At 38.2% G+C, this 27,833-nt stretch overlaps 1 protein-coding gene across 1 annotated transcript; it reads right to left on the bottom strand.

Moving 5' to 3' along the window:
- Nucleotides 1–853: 853 nt before the first annotated feature.
- On the bottom strand, nucleotides 854–27,180 carry Ccp110 (centriolar coiled-coil protein 110). Its single transcript, XM_026402504.2, has 16 exons — nucleotides 26,976–27,180; nucleotides 25,283–25,426; nucleotides 23,092–23,247; nucleotides 19,457–19,585; nucleotides 15,193–16,840; nucleotides 13,357–13,487; nucleotides 12,464–12,641; nucleotides 11,761–11,900; nucleotides 11,208–11,324; nucleotides 8,472–8,573; nucleotides 8,120–8,236; nucleotides 7,454–7,527; nucleotides 6,806–6,868; nucleotides 6,095–6,154; nucleotides 5,503–5,588; nucleotides 854–2,592 (listed from the first exon to the last, which is right to left on the bottom strand). Exons 3-16 carry the CDS (start codon nucleotides 23,230–23,232, stop codon nucleotides 2,540–2,542), a joined length of 3,039 nt encoding a protein of 1,012 aa, XP_026258289.2. The 5' UTR covers nucleotides 23,233–23,247; nucleotides 25,283–25,426; nucleotides 26,976–27,180; the 3' UTR covers nucleotides 854–2,539.
- Between the last annotated feature and the right edge of the window lie 653 nt (nucleotides 27,181–27,833).

Below are 27,833 nucleotides of genomic sequence, written 5' to 3'. Positions count from 1 at the left end.
GTCACCAGCCCACTGTCGCCCTGACGGGGCGGGGCTCGTAGTGCTAGGCGCGAACCACGGCTGCGGATTGCAGCAGAGTCCCCGCGGTCGGCCTGCACCCACCTGGCGGCTGCCCGGTACTTGGGGGAAGCTGGCACTTCAGCACCGCGACCAGGAGCCTCGGCGTTTGAGCGCTGCCGGGAGCCCAGCGACCGACCAACGAGGCAGCTTAGGGCCGCTCCGCCCCCCGGGCGAAGCTGAAGGCGCCGCGCGGGCGGCGGGAACGACCAGCCCACGGCCACCTGGTCTGAACGACCACCATCATCACCTCTTTGGGGGGAACAAGCCCCAACACTGGTGAATTGCTGCAGCTAGGAAGGATCTGAACATCCCAAACCAGAGTAAAGAGGCCCGGGTCGACCCTGGCCGCGCCTGAGCCTCTTCCCATTTATTCTCAGCGTCTTCTGACAGCAAAGGTCCGAGGCCCCCACTCCTCAGATAAATCGGCAGTGGAACCCGCCTGGGCTGGTCTGCGGCTCCTGAGCCCGCGTTTCGGCCTCTGCCAGGAGGCAGCCCCAGGGAAAGGTGGAGGGCGCTTCCTCTCCGCGACGGAGCAGAGCTGGTCCCCTGAAGTGCCACCTCCCCGGCCGTCCAGGCTGGGCCTTGGCATCTCTAATCACTCCCCAGGCGGGCTAGAAAATGGTCACATTCCATACTGTGGTCAGATGCTTTTCTGTCAATAAGAAAACAGATCAAACTAGATTTCCTTTGAGATGAAAAGTTTATTTGCCTTTGCCTAGAAGCAAAACTAGTGAAAATTAAAGTACAAAAATAAATACAATTTACATTAATGGACATTCCACCCAAAGTAAAAAAAAAAAACAATAAAAATAATATATATAAATAAAACTTCATCAAAAGCACAAAACAGTGCCTGGCACTTTTATGAGAAAAAGCTGTGAACATTAAAAAACTTGGAACACACACACACACACACACACACACACACACACACACACACCTTTATCCCTAAATTAAAACACACTCAAGTTTCTCACCCTCAATGTAAAACTAGTTTTAACTTCCTCCAAAACATACTATTTGTTTTAGCTAATTTGCATTACAATATACACAAAATCTGTAGCATCTAACCAGAGAGACCCACAATGACATGAATTAGCTGTATCCTGAGTTTTCAGAATGAAAAAGCACAGTTTATCATTGAAAAGATAATTTGATATATTTTGCCTCTAAATACAAAACTGGTAACTTGGACTTTTTTGACTTTCTCATTTTCTGGTTCACTCATTCAATAATAAATAAGTCTCAATAAAGAAAATCAAGTTGACACCCAGTGTGAATTATTTTCTAACTACAGCTGGATGTAACAGTTAAATCTTAAATGGAACAGAAAAGCTTTATCTCTGTATTTTTAAAATATTAAGACTATGTATAGGCTGTATTTCCAAAATACCACTACCCCATTAAAATTCAAGTTAGAAAAATTAAACATATACAGTTGCAATTTTATGCAAGAAGCACAAAGCCCTTTTTAGAAATTGTGACATTCTCCTTGATACAGCCATTCTCTCTTGGTAACATTTGTTGGTTGGTAGGTGATGAAAAACACTTTAGACATCAGTGCCCTTAGGTAATGCAAGTTTTTAACTAGGCAATGTTACTATCTTATTTTGAAATCCAGAATTAGTGTTATATTATTTAGCCCTTTATTCTCTCCTAAATCAAGCATGCTAGAAAAAGCAGACTATGAAGAAATAAAACAGACTAAATAGAAAACATAACCGCATGCAACATGGTATTCTTATTTTACAGAAATGGATATAACAATGCAACCTTAAATCTACATTCAAGATTGTGCTGCCTTCACCCAATCTGCTCCCCTCTATGCAAAGATCTAGCACAGCTGTTCCTAACAGTACCTGGGTAGCATGTGACTGCCAGGAATGTGTGCTTCTGACCAGGGACCCACAGCTACTACTGCATTGATTTTAGGTGACCACAATCAGAGTGTGGTAAGGGTTTATTCTATGAGGTTATAATGTTTAAGTCCAAGAATATGGCCTCAAGTGCTTTAAGTTACAAAACCAGGGAGAAACATACTTGTGCAATAATTTTCCTTTGAATAGAACAGTATCTAATTTGTTTATCAAATTTAGCAATCAGTATGAAGAGACGAATGAAATTTATGTTTTGAACTTATTAATTTGTCTTAACTTTTCTTATTTTGTACAAATAAGTCCAAATGTCCTTGTAAAGTTTACAAAAAGGGTCTCCATAGACATCTGGGCACAGAAAATATACTATGTTTCTACAGGTTAAGCACAGAAATGAGGCAATTACTAAACAAATTTGTCTACACCCAATCCTAGGTTAAGAAGAAAATGAGGAGTGGGGCGGGAATTACCAGATAATTGCTCAGCCCTTTGATGTCACTCTGCCTATGTAAACAGAGTCCAGGGTTAAACAGAGAGTCTTGGTCAGGGAAAATAATACAGACAATAACCGTGGCTCCCTTTCTATCCTAATGAATGTTGTCTTCTTAAATTGTCGCAACATTTGGCCGCTTTCTTTGGATTTTTCCTGCATATGCTCCTAAAAAGAGAACAAAACTGATATTACTTCTCAGGGTTAGTTTTCATATGATACCATTTAATGAGTGCTTACTACACTAAGGCACCAGGCCAGGCGACATTCAGCATCATATTTAACCCTTACCAACAGTAACCTTGAGGTAGAAACTGTTTCCACCATTTCAAGGATGGCATGGTACTGAGGCCTGGTGCGGATCATGCCTGAGCCAGCAGAGCCGGAAGCGGAAGCTCCTGGAAGCCAACTCCACTGCGTTTGTTATGTGACTTACCCATTTCTCCTGACTACTTTCTACTCTGCTCTCATTAGTGGTTTCGAATTGTCTACAGACTCTCTAGTCCAGCACAAAACATCAAATGAGGAAATGTTTAAAAACATGGCACCAGAGGCTGAAATCTAGTTTGTGAAAACTAAATAATTTGAAATGCCTGGCAGCATACTTGAACACGCTTTAGAGTCCTCCTTCAGTCTACAGCATGACATTTTACCATCAACACAAAATGAGTTTCCACTCCTTGCTTAAAGGGACCAAATCAGAGCCCAATTTCAAATTTGTTTAAAACATAATCCAAGCCAGGTGTGGTGGCCCATGCCTATAATCACAGGTTCAGAAGGCTGAGGCAGGAGGATCTCGAGTTACAGGCCAGCCTGGGCAACTTAGTGAAACCCTGTCTCAAAATAAAAATATAAAGGGTTAGGGATGTAACTCAGTGATAGAGGATCTCTGGGTCTGATCTCCAGTACTGAGGGGAAAAAAACAGAAAAACACCATAATCCAGGCCATATAAATCTGAGCAGGACAGAGTAATTTTTCAAGAGCAAATATGCACTCTTGTGTTCAGATTCATCAATAGTATTTTAATCAGTATGCAAAATTCTCAGTTTATGTAATAAAATTCTTTAGTCTTGTTCAACTGGTTAAACATGTAGTCATATATTGATAAATATTTAGAAAAACAAGTTAATGTACTTTAGATACATATTGTTAAGCCAAAAGTTAATTTCATTTGTTTTTGTTTTTGTTGGGTTTTTTGTTGTTGTTTTTGGTACCAAGGATTGAACCCGGGGGCACTTAACCACTGAGCCACATCCCCAGCCCTTTTAATTTTTTATTTGAAAGAGTCTCACTCAGTTGCTAGGGCTTTGCTAAGTTGCTGAGGCTGAAGTCATGATCTGAACTCATGATCCTCCTTGCCTCAGCCTCTAGAGCTGCAAAGATTACAGGCATGCACCACCATGCCCATCTTAATTTCATTTTTATTTATAATTATGCTACATTCTGACATGGTGACCCAAGCCTGAAATCCCAACTATTTGGGAGACTAAAGCAGGAGGATCTCAAGTTTGAGGCCAGCCTGGGCAGTTTGGCAAGACCTGTCTGAAACTACAATTTTAAAAATGGGGGTTAAGAAAGTCGTTAATGGTAGGGTACTTGCTTAGCATGAATGAGGCCCTGGGTTCAAAAACAAAAAAATCATGTTGCCATGTAATTTAATCTAAATAAATATAAATACTGAATTTGATTGTATATTATTAACTGCAATGACTCCTATTCATCCTTTGTACTGGTGAGTACTACTTAATTGAAATTCTAGTCACTACTCTGCTTATTCACAAGTGACAAATAGTGGAGATGAAATGCATGAGAAAAGAACATGGAAAATAGTCACTGTGGCAAACTGATGATACGAGTTCCCCAATGACTTTATTTACATAAAGTATAACACTACAACGGAAAAAACTGAAATGTCTTCAAACATCACATAATTTCACCAGCAACAGATCTGGTGTTTGGTCTGAGTTCTTCTAGACCACAGGACTGCCTGCCCCTGGAGGAAGCAGGTCTCCAAGGAGTAATCCCCTTTCTAAAGCAACCCCCTGCTGTTCTTCACAATGTATTCAAAGAGGCCCTTTAAAGTATCCTCTGAATGATACTCACTAAGGATTCAACAATCATTTCAAAGTTTTTATCAAAATTTTGTTGTTTCTTTGAACTTATTTGTTCATATAAGTTCAAAGAAACAACAAAATTTTGTTATTTGTTCATAGAAGCTTATAAGAACATGAAACAAATTACTTTTTTGCTTATTCCCTCCTAATCTGCAGGAACTCACTTAGTAACAAAAGCTCTAAAATTTGCCTAATTGTTTATAAGTGGGAAGGTAAGAATTAAAGGTTTAATCTTATCTGCCAGGTGATTAATTTAGCTGTTTTTTAAGTGTTTAGAAAGCAGCATAGTTATAGCACAGCATTTTCAAAGTATTTTTAATGGACCACATAATTTTCAGTGAGCTTAATCAAAGTGTCTAAAAAAATATAAAGCATTTTGTTAGGAGGTTTGGATCAGCTCAACATTGAATTTGTCCTCTTGCCACCATAAAGAGAAATTTAAAAAACAATTTTTAATTTAGCCCTTAAACAGTCCTCGAATAACGAATGAAAGGAGAGCTTTAGCTCAAGCTTCTGACTGAGCAAGATTAAGACGCCCTCCCCTCTGGTGTATTCACTGGTGACCCTGTGGTCACAGGGAGAGACTCCTCATCCATCTGTCGTCCCCCCATGCACAGACACAAATGCTGTGGCTGGGGCACTGCTCGAAGCTGAACGCACCTGCATAGACACAGGTGTCGGCTGACTTTATCTTTTACTTATTTGTAAAAGCAGTTTTCTGAATTAAGCCTGGATAATTGTATAAATTATTCAGAATAAAAAAAATACAATATCTCCCATAGAATTAATATGAAATCAAGGTCAGATTCCCTGACTGTGACCAAATACTGGCAGGAAGGGATGCTGACAGTGACGTCTATGCCCAGGTTATGGTGGCAAGAGAAGACAATACATCCCACGGGGGGCCGGGCCAGGCAGCTCGTGCACTTGCTTCTGGCGAACGGGCTTCAGAGTTCTACACACCTGACACGGCAGCTCTGCTAGGCACTCTGCTCTGGGAAGGCTTCTGTCTATTTTGCACAACCCCCTTCACTGATGTCTTAGGGGTTCTAATTGAATATAAAAACATCCATAAGTCACTTGCATTAAGGTCTAAATGTTCAAAATTCAAAGAAAGCAACCACGCTGCATCACCCGTTCAAAGTACAAACATGCTTGGAAAGAACTGAAGTCTCCTGCGTGTGCAGAACGAGGGAAGCCACAGCTTTGCCTCAGCAGGAGACGATAACCAGGGCTCGTACCTTGTTGGAGAGTCACTCCAGTGATACTAAGCTTACTATATGAACATTCACAAATATTTAATGAGTAAAATGGTATGAAATGAAAAGTAAAAACACGCCAACATAAGATGATAACAAAAATACATTACACAACAGCACACCAAGAGAGTTATCTTTACAGACAAAACTTTAATAATAAAGTTCTTCCCATACAATGAAATATATCACATTTGAAAACTAGTTTATCCTTTATGTAAAGACACTATAATTATTTTCCCTCTCAAAGCTAATCTTAACTGGAATTGTTTTTAAGTACCCGTGTATGGCATTCTTACCCTTGTCTACTAAGTAGCCTATGAACAGGTGCATTCTGTCCTTGGTTTGGCTGAAGGACTCTGTTGACAAATTAAATAAAAAAATTAATTCAAAAGTATAAATTCTGTTTTTCCCATTTTCTTTCAATGGATGAAAGATGATGACAGAGAGGCTGAACTCACTACACAATGACATGGCCTCTGTATTCCCATAAAGCAAGCCAGACTGATGAAAACACATTAACATGGTATTTATATCTCACTCACCAAGAATCCACACTTACAGATTTTTATTAGGAAAGAGATGTCCAACGTGTGCATAACACCTATGTTTGAGATAATTTACTTACATACCTCCTTACAAAGGCCAACTTTTTTTTTCAAACATGAGAGAGAAGAAAATATCACTCATTTTACAAGAGTGAAAAACAGATCAGAAATATTAAGTTAGCTTTCTAAGATTTTGTGAATAGGTACAAAAGATCCTTGGGACTAAACTCGACATGCTCAAATTTCTGCCAGAGACACCAAGTCCTACAAAATTCTCCAGGACCATCTGACCTGACCGGTGGCCAGCAAGAGGCCCAGGTGTTAGTCTGAATCTGAGCCTAAGATGCTCACATCAGCAAGGGGTGTCCTACTGATTGTAAAGCAGAACAAGTTAACAAAAAGGTAAAATTTTCTTTAGGAGAAAACAATGACAACTCACTGAGATGAAGTGATTTTTCTCACCTTGTTTCAGAAGGATTTTGTTTAACCAGAAATTTCTTACTTGGCATTCCCATTTCTGCAGCTCTAACACAATAGAAAAAATAAAGACACAAACAGTGGATTTAGAGAAGGGAACAAAACAAGCTTACAAATGTGACACGATGACAGAAACAAATCATCATTTAGAAGCTGGAATAATACTGAAAGATCTGTGCTATGCATATTAAAGACTTATTTGGGCCTGGGGATGTAGCCTGAGTTCTATCTTGAGCACCGCCAAATTAAAAAAAAAAAAAATAGTTTCAAGAAGAATTTTAAAAAAACAAACATTAGAATAGACTTAAGTTTTTGTCCTCCCCCAACCCCTGCTAGGAAATGTTAGAATATCAGAAGAATGTATTTATGTGATATAAAATCAAACTTGACTATAGGGACTAACTATAAGACTGGTTGGTTATCAATCATGCTGGCTGAATTTTGATTAATTCATTTATCAAAAGTAGAATCAGATTTTACCATTGATTTTAATGAAACCTATATACAAATATAGGGATTTCTATCAGCTCACTGCAGAAAAGTGAACTGTTCTTTATTTCTAATTTGAATATACAGACAACTAAATTTAATTGGTTTGATGAGAATGTGACATTTTTAAATGAAAAAACTCACTTCATATACTTCTTCCTGTCAAGAGACTTCTGTGTTGCAGCTGAAAGAGCCACTCGGGGACTTTTCATTTTATCCTTTAAAGTACAAAAACTCCATTAGTCCCAACACCACAACCACACTATAATACAGGATGATCCCAAATTCGTGGAAAAGCAGATCTTCACTAATGCTTTTAACTCTTACTTAGTCTTCCTTAAAGGAAGCAGTCGAATTCTAAAAATTAAAGTATTTTTGCAATAAAATAATATAAATTTTGCTTATTTTTCTTTTGCCAACCATAGCAAGATTACTGATTCAAACCACAGACCACCACACTGATTTCAAATTAATGTGGAGCTTGTTTTCTGACTTTGATTTAAAAAAAGGCAAAATTCACATGACAGTTACAAAAATTTTAGTCAGGAGCAGCTGGAATTTTATAAACTATCCAAGCAAAACACTCAAGTTCAACTCCAAAATCCAATCACAAAACAACATGTAATTCTTTCCTGATGTAATTATTTTAAATGGTCTACAGATTTAAATGTTGCTGGTAATCCTGGGAATTACTGTGGTTAAGAATTATCAGAAGGGTACTGAAATCAACCAAAAAAAAAAAAAAAAAAAGACATTTAATATCAATTACCCCAAACTCAGAAGAATTTCCCTCATTAGAAAATCTCATACCATTTGCCTGAGCATTTTCTCTTTGCGAACTTCTCGATCATGATGTAGAATAGACATTCTTTCAGCTGCATCCATTACAAAGAATATATCATGTATGCCATACAGGGCAGCTCGAAGCTACATGAAAAAGAAGAAAATATTGCCACATTGAAGAGATGAGGCCAGAGTTCAGCAACACATGTATACTATGTGTACTTCTTGCATTTAGAAAAAAAGGTTAAAGTAATTTTCATTGAAAACTATTTTCAGTGATTAAATGAAGAGAGAGAAATACAACACTCCCCCTCCCGAGGCTCTGATTATTAGTGGAACTAAGCAGTTGCCAAGGAGACCTTCAGGGCACCGCCCCTACCTGCGCGAACACCCTCTCCTGAAGGGATGCATCCTGTGCTGAAACAATGCCTCTCTTTAATGGTGCTTCTGATTGGAAGCTTCTTATGAATTCCATAGTATCCTGAAAAAAAGAAACACTCCTTCAAAAACATTTTTCTGGAAAGATTTGTGATCACTGGATTTTTCTTTTGTTCTCAGTCCAAAATTGCTGAGAACGTAAATAACACTATTACTGATTACATGTCAAATAGCACTCACTTTAAAGTGAGACAAAAATATACAAATTACTTATTTATGTGTTATTTTTAAAATTATGAGTGGGCAGGCCTCAGTAGGCTGGGCTTGCTGTGTCCCAGTTTCCTCTGAGCCTGTTTTTCCATGTTCCCTGCTGCAATGAGCTTTCTCAAAAGTCCCCTCTGCCCAGGCTGGTAGAGGGGGCTCCAGAGGCAGCAGCCAAGTACTGAGGCCACACTGGCTAGGAAGGGCCTCTGTGGCCACCCCATTTACGTGGCTGAGAACTGCCTGTCTTAAATGGTTCTGGGTTAGGATTCTGACTGGAATACCCCAGCATGAGTTTACATGTGGCATCCAGGGACCTAAATGCAGAAGCATTTGTACAGTATAGCAAATGCCAAATTTGGAAAATAATTTTTAAAAATTTGTTGCTGCTGGGTATAGTGGTACATGACTGTAATTCCAGCTAAGCAGAAGGCCAAGGTAAGAAGACCCCAAGTTTGAGGCCAGTCTGTTAAACTTAGCACATAACTTTCCTATGTACATGAATACACCTCAGTGAATCTCCATATGATGTTCAATCACAAGAATGGGATCCTAATTAGAGTAAGATATACTCCATATTTGTATAAATATGTCAAAATATACTCTACTGTCATGTATATCTAAAAAGAACAATTAAAAAAATAAAAAGAGTAGGAGATTTAGCTCAATGCTTGCCTAGAATGTTCAAGGTCCTAGGATCAATTATCTGTACCAAAAAATTTTTAAAAAAAGCCTACACTGATGACGAAAAGGAAGACAGTGATGTTGACGACATTCTACCTGTTACCAAACTTAGCTCTGTGCTTCGAGACCAATCAGCCCTGCAGGCAGCATTCCCTGAAGCATGTGGGTGACAGGCCTGGCATCCCTTTCTGAGGATGAAGACACAGATAACCACAATGGAGACCATGGTGAGGACGACACAACTAGGACAAGGGACATGCCCATATTTTACACCCATGAAGAAAGATTATCCCATGGAACAAAACAGGGCAGAGACACACTGGAGCAAGAAGGAATGCTCTCTCTGTCTGGGAGCAGTCTAACATCAGCAGATGGGGCGGGGGCAGGGGGTGGGAGGTTGGGGGGGTTGCAAGGGGTTGGGGGCGTTGCAGGGGACACAGAAGATCCACTAAGAGATCAGGAAGACAGGAGGGAGGGAAACCACATGGCAGCTGCTGGACGGGGTGAGGATGCAGGTGTCCACCAGTGAGAATGGTGCTGCAGCTCTAGGAGCCTGTTCCTAACCGCAGGATAGAGCTGTGGCTTTTTCCAATATGGAGTGGAGTTAATGAGTCTTTTTCCTTCTCCAAAACTCACTTAAACCAGTTCTTTCTTGAGACAAACTAGACTGAGACAGCAACTTGTCACCAGAAGAAGAAACTATGACCCTTATTCAGAAAGATGAATTAACTTATTAACCAAAAGGATATTTGTAGTTTATCGTATACCTAAAAACTCCCTGTGTCTAGGTGCCCTCTGAGTAGGCTTCTAACTCCTGCCTTAGCTATGAACTGTGCGCGAGGCAGTCCACCTGGTGAAAGACCCGGAGCTTGGCTATGCAGATAGACTGGGAAGGAGAGAGGCTGAAGCAAAGAAAGGCCTGCTTAGAGCCTAAGGATACTCTCAGCCTAAAAAGGAAGGACCAAGAGCTCAGAGAAATCCTGGCCTCTGCTCCCACAGGGGTAAGTGTTCTAGTTTGGGGTCCAGATTAATTAATTCAGCCAACTCTACGTAGCCTTTTCAAAGCGAGCCCAGCCACACATCCCCCACTGCAGCGAGGACTCCTGACTAGCTTTGGCTGCTTCCACCCCGTCCCCACAGGCTGCTGTTGCAGCTCTCAGGGGTGTCATTTCACTTCCCACCTCGGCCTCGTCTTCCACAGCAGAACAGTGAGGAACCCTCAAAGTTCTTCAAATGATAAGTTATGTCTTTGAGTAGCTCAACAAATCTAGGTTTTCTATATGGCTTGTTCTCATTCTTTTTTTTTTTAATGTTTTTTTTTTTTTTTTTTTTTTTAAATATTTATTTTTTAGTTCTCGGCGGACACAACATCTTTGTTGGTATGTGGTGCTGAGGATGGAACCCGGGCCGCATGCATGCCAGGCGAGCGCGCTACCGCTGAGCCACATCCCCAGCCCTTTTTAATGTTTTTTTATTTTTCAGTTGTACTTGGACACAATATTTATTTATTTACAGGTGGTGCTGAGGATCGAACCCTGGGCCTCACACGTGCTAGGTGAGCTCTCTATCACTGAGCCACAACCTCAGCCCTGTTCTTATTCTTAATTAAAGCCACTAATTTTTTAAAAAAGTAATGCTGACAAAAAAATTAGACTAATAATCGAACTTACAAATTTGCCTATATTGGAGTGACTAAAAAATGTTTGATCTACATTCTAAACTAATGTCAGCTGGGAAGACTAATAGAAACTAAGACAAAAAGTGGAATGTGAATGATTTACAACAATCTTACTTTTACAGTCTGTCGAAGCTGCTTCAGCTTATCTGTCTGCATAAGCCTACGAGTAAGAAATCCTTTTGCCACGGCAGTTATTCTATTAAATTTTGCTTGTACTTCTGGGTTAAAAACCTAGGAGAAATGAGAAAGATGGTGTTAAGAATCTGAGCACTATATTATATTGTTTTTTCTTTATCTATTACAATAAGCTAAATTCCTTTATGTATATTTGCTCTATGTAGTTTCATATGTACCAAAAGCTAAGCTAATATGACGTATGGAAAAAACATTGTTTTTTCAGCCTAAAATAACATAACTTTCAAAAAAAGAAATATTGCCCCAGCATGGTGGTACACACCTGAAATCCCAACAACTCAGGAGGCTAAGACAGGAAGATCTCAAATTTGAGGCCAGCCTGGCCAACTTAGTGAGACTCTATCTCAAAGTAAAAAAAATTTTAAAAAGGGCTGGGGATGTAGCTCAGAGGTAAAGCACTCCTGAGTTCAATTTTCAGTTAAAAAAAAAAAAAAGATAGATCAATAAATAGACATATATCCAGTTTGCCCACCTGAGACCATCCAGTTTGGGCCCTTCCAAAAGGCCTTGTAACTGAGAGTTTGGTCATACCACTAGTTGACGATCCCCAGAGGTAGAATGGTACTTCATTTGCAGAACCAAAGCTATATTGTAAAGCAGAACTTGTGAAACCTAGAGAAATATACACACATATTATACTTGATGTCACATAATCAGAATATGCAGAACATGCAAATAAACATTTGTGACTCATTAACAACAACAACTGCCTCTGAAACTGACCCACAAATGAACTTAAAATATTTATGGACTTCAAGCTTATGCACCAGATGGGTCTTTTCAACACAAAAAGCATCTCAAGATAATTGATGCTGTGAAGATAAGCTCTTAGAAGGACTGGGGAATTACAGGTAACTCAAGATCACTTGGGAGATAAAGAATTGTGCCTGAACTCCAAGCTTATCACCTGCTGCAGCAGTCAACACAGACAGGGCCAACCTTCCTGGTATTTTCCTTGCAACGGGTCTCTTTTCACAAACACCTGCTCACTGGTCTTTGATCTACTTACTCTCGTTTCAATTTTAACTGGTTACTGAGCAGCTGACAAACAGTAGTGGGATGGGCATGGAATTACTTGAAAAAAGGAAGCTACACTTTTAAAAGTGTGCCAAATAAAATATCTTACTGTAGGACAAATTTTTTTTTCAAATGAAAAGAAATTTTTAAATATTTACCAGAACTATTCAAATTTGAAGTATGGAATGAGTCCACTTGAGACAGCATTGTTTCTAGCAAGCCAGAGTCGCTTATTTTCCTCCATTCTAACTCGGATACATTGGTAATGTTCAATCCAGAGACTTCTGCTGAAATCACCTTCTTCTCTTTTAACATTTTCTCCTGTTCTTCTATTTCCTATAGATTAACAGTTTATTATAACATGCTAGTCCTCTTATTTAATTGTGTCCCCAAATAGTATCTTAGATTGACCCAAAATGATGAAATTAACAGCAAGTTATTTAAAGTTTTGCTCCTACAAATAAATAATGGCTTATTGATTTTAAAATGTGATATAATAACTATAAAAAAATCTTAAAACAAGCTGGGAGCACTGGCTCACACTTGTAATCCCAGCGACTCAGGAGGCTGAGGTGAGAGGATCACGAGTTTAAAGCAAGCCTCAGAAAAAAGCAAGGCACTAAGCAACTCAGTGAGACCCTGTCTCTAAATAAAATACAAAATAGGGCTAGGGTTGTGGCTCAGTGGCTGAGTGCCCCTGAGTTAAATCCCTGTTACCCCAAAAAAAAGAATAAAAAAAAAATCTTAAAACTAAGTATCTATTTTATGATATTGCTCTTGTATATTTAAGTATCTATTTGTGAAATATCTTTGAAAAATATTAGAAGTTTTGAATTAAGGAGTCAATAAAGTAGTCTCATAAATCATGCAAATACTTTTAGATAAGGATCTGAATATTTGACTTCACATGAATAAAAAAAATATTATCCATGTATGATCCCCTAAAATATTTAGGGGGAAAAATGAACAAATATTCTACATATAGCCCAAATTCATAGGACTTCTCGACCTTCACTTACCAGCCCTGTCCCCCAACATTTTAATTCCTCACCTTTTGCAGCCTTTCCTGTTCTCTTTCCTGCTCAGCTATGAGGAGTGATAACTGTTGGGCATGCTGTTCTTCTAGTTTCTTCCGCATTTCTTCAAAAGCTAACATCTTGCTTTTTAGTATCTCCTCACCTTCTGAAAGGAAACACAATCCCTCAAATTTAGAAAATTCACTACAAGTCTAATATCTGATATTTTATATCCTCAATTTAAATTAGTTTCTGACCAGAGGGCATTCCTGGAGCTCACATAATACAAATAAGATATAAAGCCAGGCACCAATGTGAACCACATTCTCACCTGCCACTCCTCTGATTTCACACTACCCAATAAAGAAAGGCTTATATCTCAGCATCTTTAGCCTCTCATTCAACAGATCCCAGCAGATCTGAACTGACAGAGCCCAGACTCTATGTTCAGGCAAGTGTCTCCAGAGGCTAATCACATGTGGTCCTCAACTGTGTTTCATCACTATTTACTTGACTCTCGTCCTTCTTCAGGACCTCTGGAAAACATCCAATCCAAAGGTTCAACATCCAATCCAAAAGAGTGAATATTAAATTCAGATATTTTAGTTACCAACTAAAGAAATTATTGAGATATCATAACTAAATAGAAAGAGGGGAGACAGATTGAAATGCTGAAATACCAAGTATTATACAAATGCAGAAAGTATATATTCATGGATTCATCAAGAATCATTCTTTCCAAATTATATAGTCAGTGATTTTTAGCAAGGACAAGTATATTAGGTTCTGCTGCCCTGCTGATACACTCTGGCTACAACAGTTTGCACTTGCTTATGTGCAGTTTTTCGTAGGTAAATAAAATAATAATCTTCAACAAGAAAGGAAAAGGCCCAACTCCGCTAAACCATTCGATGGACTGAAGTCCATTCCGCATGGTCTGAAAAACTCTGTACATGAAGACAGACACTGAAAGGCACACCCAGCCATGGGCAGCTCTCAGCTCCCTTGCCCTTCCTGACAGCAGCCTCCTCTGTGACCAGCCTCACCTCTCAAGTTTATGAAAGCACTGCCAGACCTGCCACTTGGTTTTGTGTTCCTCTGATGACCACAGAGGCAGCCTATAGGCCACACGAGGTTGCCTACTTGGAGAACACAAGTTGGTTCCCCATGTACCAACTGTTTTTATTAGAGGTCTGACAAAGGTGGTTTTAAGCATTTTGCCTCAGCCTTACTTTTCCCATAAGTCTTAAAAACTTGATTTACATCTTCCGTGTAAGTAATGAAGAATTACTAACCAAGACAACAAAGAAACAATAAAGACAAGTGTCAACAAGTTGTTAATATAAAACCGGATGCAGCAGAAACATGAAATAATGTTTATCAATAAAGAACCATCCTTCAAACACAACACAGAGCCTCATTTGTGATACTTAATCTAACAATTTGATGTTAAAAGTGTTTATCAAAGGGCCAACAACATGAAGAGCTCATTACAAATCAAAGAGCAAACTGGTAAAAACACTGAAATCCTAGTCCAATGGAAGACCTCATGGCAATACACTGGATTAAAACTATTATTTTCATGCCAGCATTTCTTCCAGTTATTAATATTTTTCTATAACACCAAATAGACTACGAAAGATTCAATTTTTAAATAAAAAGTCCTTTTAAGATCGACTTTCTTAAAAGTCAAACAAATAGCAACAAACTAGAGCTAATTATATGCTTTCTGATAAGATAAATGAAATTAAGTTCCCTTATGAAGATATGAAGACAATTATTTTTTTGAAAAAAAAAAAAAAGTCAATTACATGTATTTAAACCAAGGGGCCATTTTCTTGGAAGGTATCAAACACTTCAGAGGGCCTTACCTTTGGTACTGGTTTCTAACATTTTATTCTTGTTAATGTAGACAGATCCCTTAGGGTATCTTTGTTCTGGCAAATGTTGCCTCTCCTGTTCAGCTATTCCAGTTGTTAGGACATAAGGGCAGTTTTCCTTTTGCAAAGTATCAATATCTAAATCAAGTCTCCGCTTAACTTTTTCAAAACTATTATCCAAAAACTGTTCATTTCCACAGGACACCATAGGTGTGTCCATCTCTTGTCTCGTATTCTGGTTTTGCATCAGTAAAGGAGACGGGTTTTTTACATCATAAGACTTATTCAGTTCCATCTGTAAATTGCAGGAGTTTTTCTCTAAGGTACTGGCTGACTTAAGACCACTCACAGTTCCAAAGCTGTGACCTGCTACGCACGGACTGATGGCATGTGGTTCATGCACTTTGGGTGCTACAGTACTAGAAGTATTCATTTTGTGTGCTACTCTGTCATCAGATGTTAGCTGACCTTCTGCAGTAGCAAGTCCATGAGTAACTTTATTTTCTAATTGATTTCCTAAAGATTGACATACCTGACTTGATTTACCAACAACCATATCCCCTATGGCTTCAGATATATTTTTGCTAACATAAACCTGGTTAGAACAAATTCCTAAGTCAACTGGTAACTTTGGCACAGTTTCCGGTACATTGGTTTTTTCATCAGTATCTGGAACAATTAAGTCCACTACTTCTTCTTTTCCTTTAGGGCTTAACTCACAGGCATTTATTGGGTTATTTATGAGTATATGACATGCTGATGATGGCCTGGAACGCCTTCGATGCATTTTAGGACTCAAACTTGGCTCTGGACTAGGTAATTTGGCATATGAACCTGTAAGACTTTTGATAACATTATTTTCAGTAATAAAAGTGGGAATGACTTTAAAATCAGATTCAGAATCTGAAACAGTGGGATGGCCAGTTCGTACAGGTATGTCCACCTTAGAAAAGCTAGCTAAAGGTGACGTAGTCATGCTGCTTGCCTGAAAAGAAGCACCCTGGAGAAGAACGTTTGATTTATTAAGGCTTGGTTTGTCGGGAAACACTGAGCCACAGTGTTTGCCCATCAACGGGGCTTTCTCCCTCACACAGTCACTCACTCTAACAGCATCATTTTCTTTGTCTGAATGACTCTCGTTAACACTCCTCTTTGCACTGTTTCTCAGGCTGCGTCTAGATTGTTCCCTCTCTATGTATTCCCTTGACTTTTTCATCAGGTTCTGAAGACTCATTATATATGGATCTGGGGTGACTTCTGTCCAGAGTGATGGATTCTGTTCTTCATGTGTTGCAAGAAGACCATCAGAAACTAGAGTCTCCTGTGGGGTTGCTGAGGAGATCTTCGAAGATGCTTCATTTTCTGTGTGACTAATATTGGACCTATCACCCTGCTTCAGAGAATTAAATCCTTCTGAATCTCTAGCTAAGTCTAACCCATTAGGTTTACATTGGTCCTCATTATCCAATGGCAAAATTCCAGTTTTCTTTTCAATCTTTGCTAAAGTAGAGTGTTCAGTAGGGCTTGGCAAGCCATTTGGAAATGTAGCAGGAACATTCAAGTTTCTGACTTCTGAATTAGAGTCAATGGTTTCAATCTCCCATTGATCAAAATCACAGGCATTAGGTGCTTTTCTAACCTGAAAAAGACATTTAAAAGTTAATGTCTTCATTTAAAAAGCTTTGATTTTTACTGTTTTCCACAAAACAGAAATTGAAGATTCAGAGTTCTGACATTTGAAAACACAAAGCCAAACTAAGATGGCTAGTTTCTATAGTATCCTATATCACAGGGGAATCAAATTACTATTTAAAAAAATCTACTGGTCATCCTAGCCTTTTTACTAAAAGAAAGAAGAAATTCAGGGCTGGGTGTTGGCTCAGTGGTAGAGCGCTTGCCTAGTATGTGTGAGGCACTGGGTTCGATCCCTGGCATCACATAAAAAAATAAACAAATAAAATAAAGGTATTGTGTCCACGTACAACTAAAACAATATTTTTTTTAGAAAAAGAAGAAATTATCTAATTAGATTCAAATATGAACCTATATTTATACATATTCATATACCCATGTACAATACAATCTCACAAAGTATTTCCTTAACTTTCTTCTGGTATTAGCCTCATCCAGCAACTGTTCCTCCTAGGACAGCTATCGTCTTAAGGATAACAGAAGCAATAAATACCAAGCAATTAAATGTCTTACACACAAATGATTCCCTCTCCAACGAACTTGTTTAGAAAATTGATTAAGCAAAAATAATTAAGAAGTAAGACTCCTGCCTCCCACATGCTTACTCAGTTTAACTAAAACAAATCCATAAAATGAGGCAAATTTGTAGTAAAGAACAGTTCATCCATGTAGCTTAAAGTATTTAGAAATAAGAAATTAAATTTCAACTTAAAACTCAATTCATAAAAAAAAATCAATTAGATTAATTGGCAAAAAGTTAAAACAGCAACCTATTAATGCGTTTTGAAATAAGCAAAAGTGGTAAACATTTGCTACGTTAAGATGAAGACAACTATATACACAAGAGATCCAAAGAATAACAAATTATATTTTGTATCTCAATAATACAACTTTCAGAATAAAAAGTGAATTAGGGGAGCTGGGGTGTGGTTCAGTGATAGAGTGCTTGCCTAGCACTAGGCTCGATCCTCAGCACAACATATAAATAAATGAACAAAATAAAGGTCCATCAATGTCTAAAAAATATTTTTTAAAAAAGTGAATTAGGATAGTTAATAAAGATTATACAAACACATGTTAAACTGCTAGCATTACATGAATGCGGACTCTGGAGTCCTGAATATTAAAAGATTTGGGGGGTGTTTTGTATATGCTTGTTTTTTTCCTAGGCCATATGGCCCTCTGGTTTTAATTTACAAATCCCAAGACAGGTAATGGTCTCCAAGTACTGTGCAATAAACAATACAACAAGGGTTCTTAGTCATACATAGCCTCAGGACCAAAACCAACCAAAGGGGATGTTTTCACCAAATCCACAAACATGTTCATAAGTTCAAGCAACAATTTATTTCTTTAGAGAAAATCTTTCACATTTCACACTTATGATATTCAGTAGTTATATTTTCTATACACTATTGATATGAGCCTTTGGTGAGACAAGCTAAATTTCTAAAAATCTATCATCAAATCACAGGTTTTACAGGTGAAATAGACCTTAGAAATCTTAGAAATTTATTCAGAATTTCTCTATTTGAACAATTAAATCATAATGGGTCAACATTTACATGTTCTTTTAAACAGAAGGTTTTCAGACTCAACAATAATTTTACTAGTAGTGCATTTGATATATTCTTAAATGAACCAATAATAATATGACATTTTTGTTTCAATAGCAGAAAATATTTATTAGGACAAAAGCCTACCTCTTAATAATTTAGTGCTATATGTTATATTTTTAAACCTAATGTAGACAGTAATTATAATCTACAAATTAAAATCTACTACCCACACTACATATTACCCACAGAGAAATGAAGGTAGCATTTAGTGAGAAATACCCTAAGGTTCATTATACATGAGTCATCTAATATGAATCATAAAGACAAACCACCACCTTTAGGATTATGAAAAAAACAAAAACTAACCAACAAAATAATACTATGCATGGTAGAACTTATTTGTTTAATCTAATCTGCTTCTCTCTAGTATGAAATGACTCAAGATTTCAAAACAAGTTGTTTATACAAATCTAACCTAAATAAAAATAATTGCCAAAGGTGTACAAATGTTGTTTGATTTCCGCTTGGATCTAAATATATCTGGGTAATTCTATTTATCTGAGTTGCATTTTATGTATCTACAAGCAGAATTTTCACACACACAAAATGGGGGGCAGTTATTTACTTTAGCTGAGAATGAAAATAAGGTCCTTTAGTCAATAGTCTGATTAGTTCAGGGGTTAATCACAATGGCCAATTCTATCATTTCATCACTTAGAATTCAATGTTTTTAGAGTCATAAGACATACACAATAAGCAATTATACTCAGTGTATGGTGCCACTGTCTAAGTACCCTCTGATTCAAGTACTGAGCATTACACTAAGAAGCAAGTGAATTCTCTTTGGAGTAATTTAAATGGAACATCACAAATTATAAAGCTTCTCAAACATAACAAAAAAGCACACAATTAACTAGTTAAATATAAATACATTTCTGAAAAATTAACACAAATGCTTACCTGATGATTTCTTAATTATGATCTAAAAGATTCAAGTTACACACCTGAACATTTTCAAGAATCTCCTGTACACGAGTCAGTAAAGCTTTCTTCCTGTTAACCTGCTTTCTGGCTTCTACATCAAGGGCTTTCTGCTTTTCCTGTTGTAGTTCCTTTCTCTTCTCACTATTTAGCTGTAAGACACAATAAAAATGTAATTATTTTTTCAATGATAAAAATATAAAATCATGAACTTTTGGATCAAATTGACTTAAAACCATATGCAAAAGCCAGAACTAATATATACTGAAAGAAAAATGGACAGTGCATGGGAAATTGACTGGGATGGGGCGTTTGGGCCCGTTCTGTAGTGATCAAAGTGCTCGGTGTGGGCATGAGTTAAAAGGGTGTATCCAACACATCAAAACTCAAGGAACTTCAACACTCAGGACCTGTGCATTTCACTAAATGTAAATTATTCTCAATTGGAAGAAAAAAGTTAGACAAAAGAAAAAAACTATTCATTGATCAAATGCTGTAAAATGACAGAAATAAAATTAGCTCTTTGGGCCAGTGCTGGAATATTCATTTGGCAACAATTCATTTCACTGACTCAGATTCTTCAACTTTTAATCTAATCACTACACATTAACTTTTTTGCTGCCTCAAGAAAATATCAAAAGGTTTCATGATAAAAGAAACATGATGTTTTCTTTGCCAACAAAATCAGAACATTTTTATTCCACTTTATAATCGCCAATAAAAATATAATGTATGTAAAAAATTGAAAGCTTCCAAGTTTTTTGTTTTTCTTTTGTGGTACAGAGGATTGAACACAGGGGTGCTCTATCACTGAATTACATCCCAAATCCTTTTTATTTCTTATTTTGAGAAAGGGTCCCACTAAAGGCTGCCTTGAACTTGTGAACCTCCTGTTTCAGTCTTTCAAGTCACTGGGATTACAGGCTTCTGCCTCCTGGATTGGTGCATTATATACTGGATTATATATATTATATAGTGGATTCAGTCGTAATTACTAAGTCCTAAGAAGTTTAGTCAAGACTTATTTCAGATTTTCACAAAATATGTCCTAAAAAACTATTGAAAATTTAACTAGTCATCTATCAAATACAGCATAAAAGCACAGATAGGCACAGACATCAGATTTTGCTGTTAAATAAATAACTGATGGGATCTAGACTCTACAATAACCTCAGACATTTTGTTTCACATTAAATCAAGCAGCATGTCATCAAATAGCTGATAAAAATGTTGCTTTAAAATGTTCTCCTATTTACATTGTACCAAAAAAATCACTACAGTTTACTTACTAATCAAAAAGGGAAATGTATACATTTAAAGCACCACCTGGCAGTCACCATGATAAGCAAGCATTCAAAGTAAACATCAACTGAGGGACAACTAAATATTATGTAACTTCTGATTTAATTTAATACGATGTATACAACACCATCTCAAAAGAGTTCTTGCCAAAAATGTTTAACCTGACTCTAATCAAACTTTTAGACTTATCTTCCCATTTACGGGAGTTAGAAAAACTTCAGGAACAATTTAAATATCATCACAAGAAACCAATTAGACAAATCCAAAGTTAAGGCTTTCTACAACACAATAGGTCTGGTCTCTATAATTTCAGTATCATTAAACATCTTTTTTTTTTTTTTTTTTTTTAAAGCAGAGGTGCTGGGCTGGGGATATAACTCAGCTGGTAGAGTTCTTGCCTTGCATGCCCAAGGGTTTAATCCCCCCACACCACACCACACACACACACACACACACACACACACACACACACAAAAAAAAAAAAAAAAAAAAAGCAGAGGCACAAGAAGTGGTGGTGAATGCCTATAATCCCAGCAACTCAGAAGGCTGAGGCAGGAGGATCACAAGTTTAATGCCAGCTTCAGCAACTTATGAGACCCTGGCTCAAAATAAAAAAATAAAAAGGGCTGGGGACTTAGCTCAGTGGTAAAGCACTCCTGGGCTCAATTCTAAGAATTGAGTGCTTTACCACTGAGCTAAGAGACACTTTGAATACAAATGGAAAAATGTGAATATGAATAGAATATTAGATGCTACTAAAATTTATTAATTTTGTTACCATACAATGAAGGTATTAGGATTTGACATAGAAGAATGTTCTTATTTTTAGAAAACATATACTAAAATATTTAGAAAAAAAATGTTATAAACATGCAGTTTTCAAATGGCTAGGCAATTTTTTTAAATGTATATAATTGTTGCATGGAAATGATAGTCAATGCACTATTTTTTCAAACTTTTTATATTCAAACATTTCATTATACACAGTTGGCAGAAAATACTGACCTTTTAACACTTATTATACGAAAATAAATTTAAAACTAACTTTTTCTAATAATATTAATTTTCTGCAGGGATGTAGCTTAGCTGATAAAGGGCATTCCTTGCATGCAAAAGGCCCTGGGTTCAATCCCCAGCATCATAAAAAATAAATAAAATAAAAAATATTCAGTCAGTATCAAGTGTATATAATAATGCACCCTGCCTACCTTCCTATATTCCCTTATACCTTCCTTTACTTTTCTTTCTTTTTTTTTTTTTGGTACCTGGAATTGAGCCCAATGGTGCTTAACCACTGAAGCTCATCCCCAGGCCCTTTTGTAAAATTTTTGATTTTTTTTTTTTTTTTAATTTTGAAACAGGGTCCCACTAAGTTGCCTAGGGCCTTGATCAGTTACTGAGGCTAGCCTTGAACTTGTGATCCTTCTGGCCTCAGACTCCACAGTAGGTGGGATTACAGGCATGCGCTAATATGCCAACCTAATATACCATTCTTTTCAAAGTGCAAATAGTTAACATATACTGAGTACCTCCCATGATCCGGGTAGTATTCTAAGCACTTTGCATATATTAATTCATCAGTCCTCAAAATAACCTTACAAGGTAGGCACTATTTTTATCACATTTAACAAATAAGGAAATGGATCACAAATTGACCCAGCAGATAAGTGGTGAAACAATGATTTGAATCCAGGCCAAAAGGTTCTAGAGCCTGGCCTTTTTACCACCACTTTATGCTGTCTCTGAGAGTATGCTAGACCTTAATTGTGCATCAAATCCAGCACTTTTAGATCTACCTCACTCAGTTTAATGGCATGTATAAGATTCTACAAAATAGACTACAGTTAAGCTAATCCACTATACATGAACATTCAGAGTGTTCATCAACCTCTTGCTATTTTAAACAATACTGCTGTAACATATTTATTTATAAGCACCTATAATTGTAGATATTCCCCAAAAAGGAATTGCTGAATCAAATTTATGTTACACTTTTAATTTATGTTACACTTTTACACTATTTTTTCAAACTTTTTATATTCAAACATTTCATTAAACACTTTTAAACACTTTGTTTATTCACTTTTAAACACTACCAAACTGCTCACCAAAAACATAATCAACTGACATTCTTAGTAAAAGTACATTAAAGGTGCATTCTCCCACAACCTAAGGAACTCTAGGGTCTTATCAGATCTTTGCAAATCTTAGTAGGTGAAAAGTAGTAACTTATTTGTATTTCTCTGATTGTGAACAAACATCCTCCAAATGTTTATAAGCATTTCATTTGTTTTTCTGTGATCTATGTTAGTCTTTCACTAGAGAAAATAATTATTTAAAAACAAAGAAAGTTTACCAGTGGAGAAAGCACAGCCACTCCATGGAAGCGAATAAGTGAAATACTCTCAGACTGAGCAGGCAGAAAGCTCTCTGTAGACAGTGATGCTTCTTGGATTCTGGCAAGAGTTTTTTCATAGAACTCCTCATACTCCTCCATCTTCCCACAACCACACTACAAGAGAAAAATATCATTTTTAATGTGCTGAGAAAAATAGATCTTAATTATTGGCAAATTTTGTACAGTATGAAATACTCCTAGAATTTACCAGTCCCAGAACTGGCATTCCCAAAATTGTCCCACTGATCAGGAGCTAATTCTAGGGTACAGGAAAACACCTGGGGATCCTGTTAGACTTGCTTTGAATATTAATTTTTATGAGTATTTCTGCATGTAAATCTGACTTTAAATATGATTAATTTTGAGAGTACTAGAAGCTCATAGTGAAACCTTATAGGAAAAAAGTTTTACAGTTCTTTATTAACAAAGAATTGCAAAACAGAATATTATTTTTTCTTTATTAGGACTTACCTACATAGCACAAGAAAAACTATACCATACAAAGATCGAAATGCTTTTGCAGCAAAGACAAGGCTATTTAAATAAAATACCTAATTTAAAAATTATTTTTCTATTACAAAGTTCAAAGATACTTCTATTTCCTTGGACTGTATCTTGACTCCTTGGCCTCCAGCCAACTCAGCCAGGGGTAGAATGTAGAAAACATATTGGTGCTGGGATTAATTCTGTTGTTGAAACTTGACGCCATCATCAAGCCACTTAAATCAATCGGCCCAGCAATTTTGCAATTTCTGGAAAACTGACGGTGGTTATGAAAATCCCACATAACCATAAGGATTAGCCACCATAATCATTCCTGTAGCAAGTGCTAAATAGTTATTGCCTGTTTTCATAGCATTATGTGCGGTTCTGGTTCCTTTAAATAAGCAAGGGAAAATAAAAAAAGACGCCATTAGAATCATAACTGTCAAGGGAACTGATAAACTGTGAAAAAGAAAACCTAATACAATAATGTTCCTTTAAGTATTCATTTTAAAACAATTAGCTACTTAACAGAAAAAAAAAAAGGCGGGGTGGGAAAATTCAGTTCACAGTATGGAATATGCAAAAATGAATTAAGACTGAATATGATGCTGTCCCAGGCCTCAGAGTACTTAAAAATTTAGTACACAAGAGTGTCAGGGACAAATAATACATTCTAATTATAATATTTAATTACAATAAAAATGAAGGAAAAAAACATTCAAAATTATGATTATGGGGGAAAAAAAGAGGTAAGTTGTTATTTTTGATCAACTGGCAGTTTTAGCAATAATAAAACGTCTTCCTACAATTCCATCAATTGTAATTATTTCTATGTTCAATTTATGCAAAGTAAGTCTAATTTCAAAGGAATGGTTCTCTCAAGTGCAAATGAGATTATTCTGAAAGCTTATATTCAAAAAAAAGAAAAAGTAAAAACCACAGAACACTTTGTAATATAACCATTTTTAGTCTAGGTTATATATCTTGACACATTATATCTTGACAACCAAAATATGCAGTAGCTAAGACATAGAGTAAGTCAAATAAACCCATTTCTGCTAAATTACTTGAAAATATTTTACAACCAGCATTATAGGGAACACAAACAGATTTCTTGTACAAATAATGCAATATAGTTTCTATAGATATGCCAGCAAAGGGGCTGGGGATGTGGTTCAGTAATAGAGTGCTTGCCTGATATGTGTGAAGTCCCGGGTTCAACCTAGCACCACAAAAAATAAAATATAATAAATAAACACACACACACACATACACACAAGATACACACACATAATATACATCTAAGCAAAGCATGAAATTCATTTTTTAAAGGCCTGCAAAATTTAAGAAAATAAACTACCTTTATAGTAATAATTTCACCATTCTTTTAACAACATAAGAGATGCGTCACTGTCTGAGAAAGTTCACATCCCTTAAACAGTACAAGTATCTCTACATATTGAAGATATATGGTACCATATTATTATTACAGAATAACTTACCACATATGATAATAAATAACCATTTAGATATAAATGATAATGAGATTATGGAAGATTCTTATCCTTTAGGCTCAAAGAGGCCATGATTATTTCATCCAAATTAACCCTTCCTCAGTCACTATCACATTACCCAGCTGTTTCCCAATTTCTATAGCACTTACCACTATCTGCTATTGTCTTGATTATTTCCTTGGTTTTTGTCTCTCTTCCTCCACCAAAATATAAGCTCCATAAGCAGAAGTACCTTCTCAGTCTTGCTCACTGAATCCCCATTATACAGAACAGTGTCAGCATACAGAAGAGCACTTAATGAAAGTAGTGAATAAATGAATTAGGTCAATTGGTTCAAATGATAATGTAAATCAGAAGAAAAAAGAAGAGGGTGGACTACATAGCAAAAAACTATCAAGGAAGAATGAAATTTAGACCATGGTCCTTGCGTGGATGAAGATATTCCCAGAGAAACTTCTACCTCTAAACTGCAAAGGTAACCATTTACAAAGTGAACCGTCCACATCCCATGACTAAGCAAGAGGGTACTATGTTTCTCACACCACAATTACCACTGCTAGCAAGGTTTCCAGGAAGCCCTGACTTAGGAGGCCATCCCAGTCACAAATCTACTGCCCCATACTTTACCATCAGGCCTTACTGGTCCACTTCCATTAATGCCAGCTTCAGCAGGTTCGGGCAAGTCTTGTCTTCTCCATCTATACCTGAGTGCGACTGTCCCTGTCCAAATGAGCCCCTTTGCAAACCCCATAGAGTCATGGACCTGTCTGCCCCTTTACCAGTGCTCTGCCAGAAATGTCACTGAACGGGATGGTAAAAGTTAACACCAAACTGATCCTAGCTGGTTGTTTCCCCAAAGACACTTTTTGGACAGGGAAGATCTCTTACTTGGACACATCCTAGCTGTAAATTCTGTGTAAGCCGTCCCCATTCTTGCCCTTTAGTTTCCTTATTGGTAAAATAGGGAACACCAGGGTATCTGTCTCAAAGGGATCTTGTAAAAATGCAGCGAGCTAATAACAATGCTTGTACGCCCATTAGCACACTTGGGAAATGCAGGAAGCATCAATCAACGGGAGCTGCTTTGCTTAGTGGAGAGGCTAATGCTGCTGCTGCTTTTTATCACTTGCCTCTGAACCCTTGGAGGACTCGAACTGGGCTTTCGAATGTAACTTAAAAGCGGGGGAGGGGAGGGGACTACGGCTTCCTCTCTCGCAGTTTCCTGACCCCTCCCCATCGAATCCCTCTCTAGACGGGTGCCCTCGGCTGGAACTGGGGTTAGGGGAAAGGGATTCCAACCCGACAGGAGAAGCGCGGGGTGGGAACGGCGAGCACCATCAGGGGCTATCAAGAGAATTCTCTGTATACTATTTATTATCCTCCTTAAGCTTACGCCCCAGAGTCGCAAAGGCGGAGTGAACAGCGCTCCCAGGGCCTTTGGGGGTTGTAGTAAGTGGCGATCAGAAATGGCCAATGCACAGCGCTGGGGACGCCTCGTTCTCCCGCTTGGCGGGGGAGATGGAGCAAAATGGCCCAAGCGTTTTGCGACCTGGAGGGGGTTCCGGCTTCGTACGAGTTGGCTCCCCGGGCACCCTCTGCCCTCCCCGGCCCCTCCCAGGGTAGGGCTCCATGCCAGGCGCTGCCAGCATCGGAGCATCACCTCCGCGCTCGGTGCCGCCGGCCCCCGGGCACCCGCTCCTCACACCCGGCGCCTTCCCCGGGCTCGAAGCCCCGGGACCCGGCACAGAGCCCGCCCTCGGCACCACAGGGCGCCAATTCCGCCTCGCCAGGTCGCCTCCGCGCCTGGACCGCCGAGGTCGGGGCCCTTCTTCGTGCACACACCTGATTCCCCGACGGCCCAGTCGGCTTTTCTCCTCTCGCCACGGGCCTTGTCAGGAAACAGCAGGCTCAATTGGTTCTGACAGAGCGCAGCTCGATGCGCCGCCGCCTTCTCCTCCTCCTCCCCGCCATATTACGGGTCTCTCAGGCGGCAACGCGGGCTCCTGGCAACCGCCGCCGCCGCCACTAGGACTCCACCCCTCAAGGCCGGTACTTCCGGTGATTACTTCCCGGGCGGTTGCAACGGTTGGACCCTCCAAAACTACAACCCCCAAGGTGCATTGCGTGTCCGTGACAGGGGACGTGTTGCTTACGACGAGCGAGATGCACGCTGGGAAACGTAGTTTTCGTTGCAAGCTAGCGCATATTAAAACTCGTTAGGATAGGAACGCTTCTCCGGGTTTCAAGCCCCCCAGCATGTTCCTTAGTTGCCATTTTTTATTCATCTGTGTAGAGATGATCTCTTCCCCTGTGGTCGTTGGGAAACAACATTCACCAAACTGTGAATGTTTTCTCTGTACCTAAAAAATTTGCTGAATCCTAGATGCCAGCTCCAAGCCTTAATACATCTGTGCCTCTTTTGCAAATCAGTGGGAAAATTCGTCCAGGAGGAAAGGTAACAGGTTCAAAGTGGCAGCAAAAGCCCCGAATCTTTTCCAAACTTAATCATGTTACCAACTTTCCAAAGGATGATTGAGTGGTCCTATTCCCATTCTCTAATTTGGCTCTCTTAATGATTCTCCTTCGGGTACCTATTTTTGCATAGGTAAAAATGCGGATTTTAAAAGTGCCTATTACAAGTGTGATTGTGAGGCACAAATGAGATCACTCTGGCGTCAGGGCCCCGTACGTAAGCTTTCC

The sequence above is a fragment of the Urocitellus parryii genome, chromosome 9 (genome assembly GCF_045843805.1).
Source record: "Urocitellus parryii isolate mUroPar1 chromosome 9, mUroPar1.hap1, whole genome shotgun sequence".
In the NCBI taxonomy this organism is placed as follows: domain Eukaryota; kingdom Metazoa; phylum Chordata; class Mammalia; order Rodentia; family Sciuridae; genus Urocitellus; species Urocitellus parryii.
The sequence above is the reverse complement of the archived record's forward strand: the minus strand, read 5'-3'. Positions and strand labels throughout refer to the sequence as shown.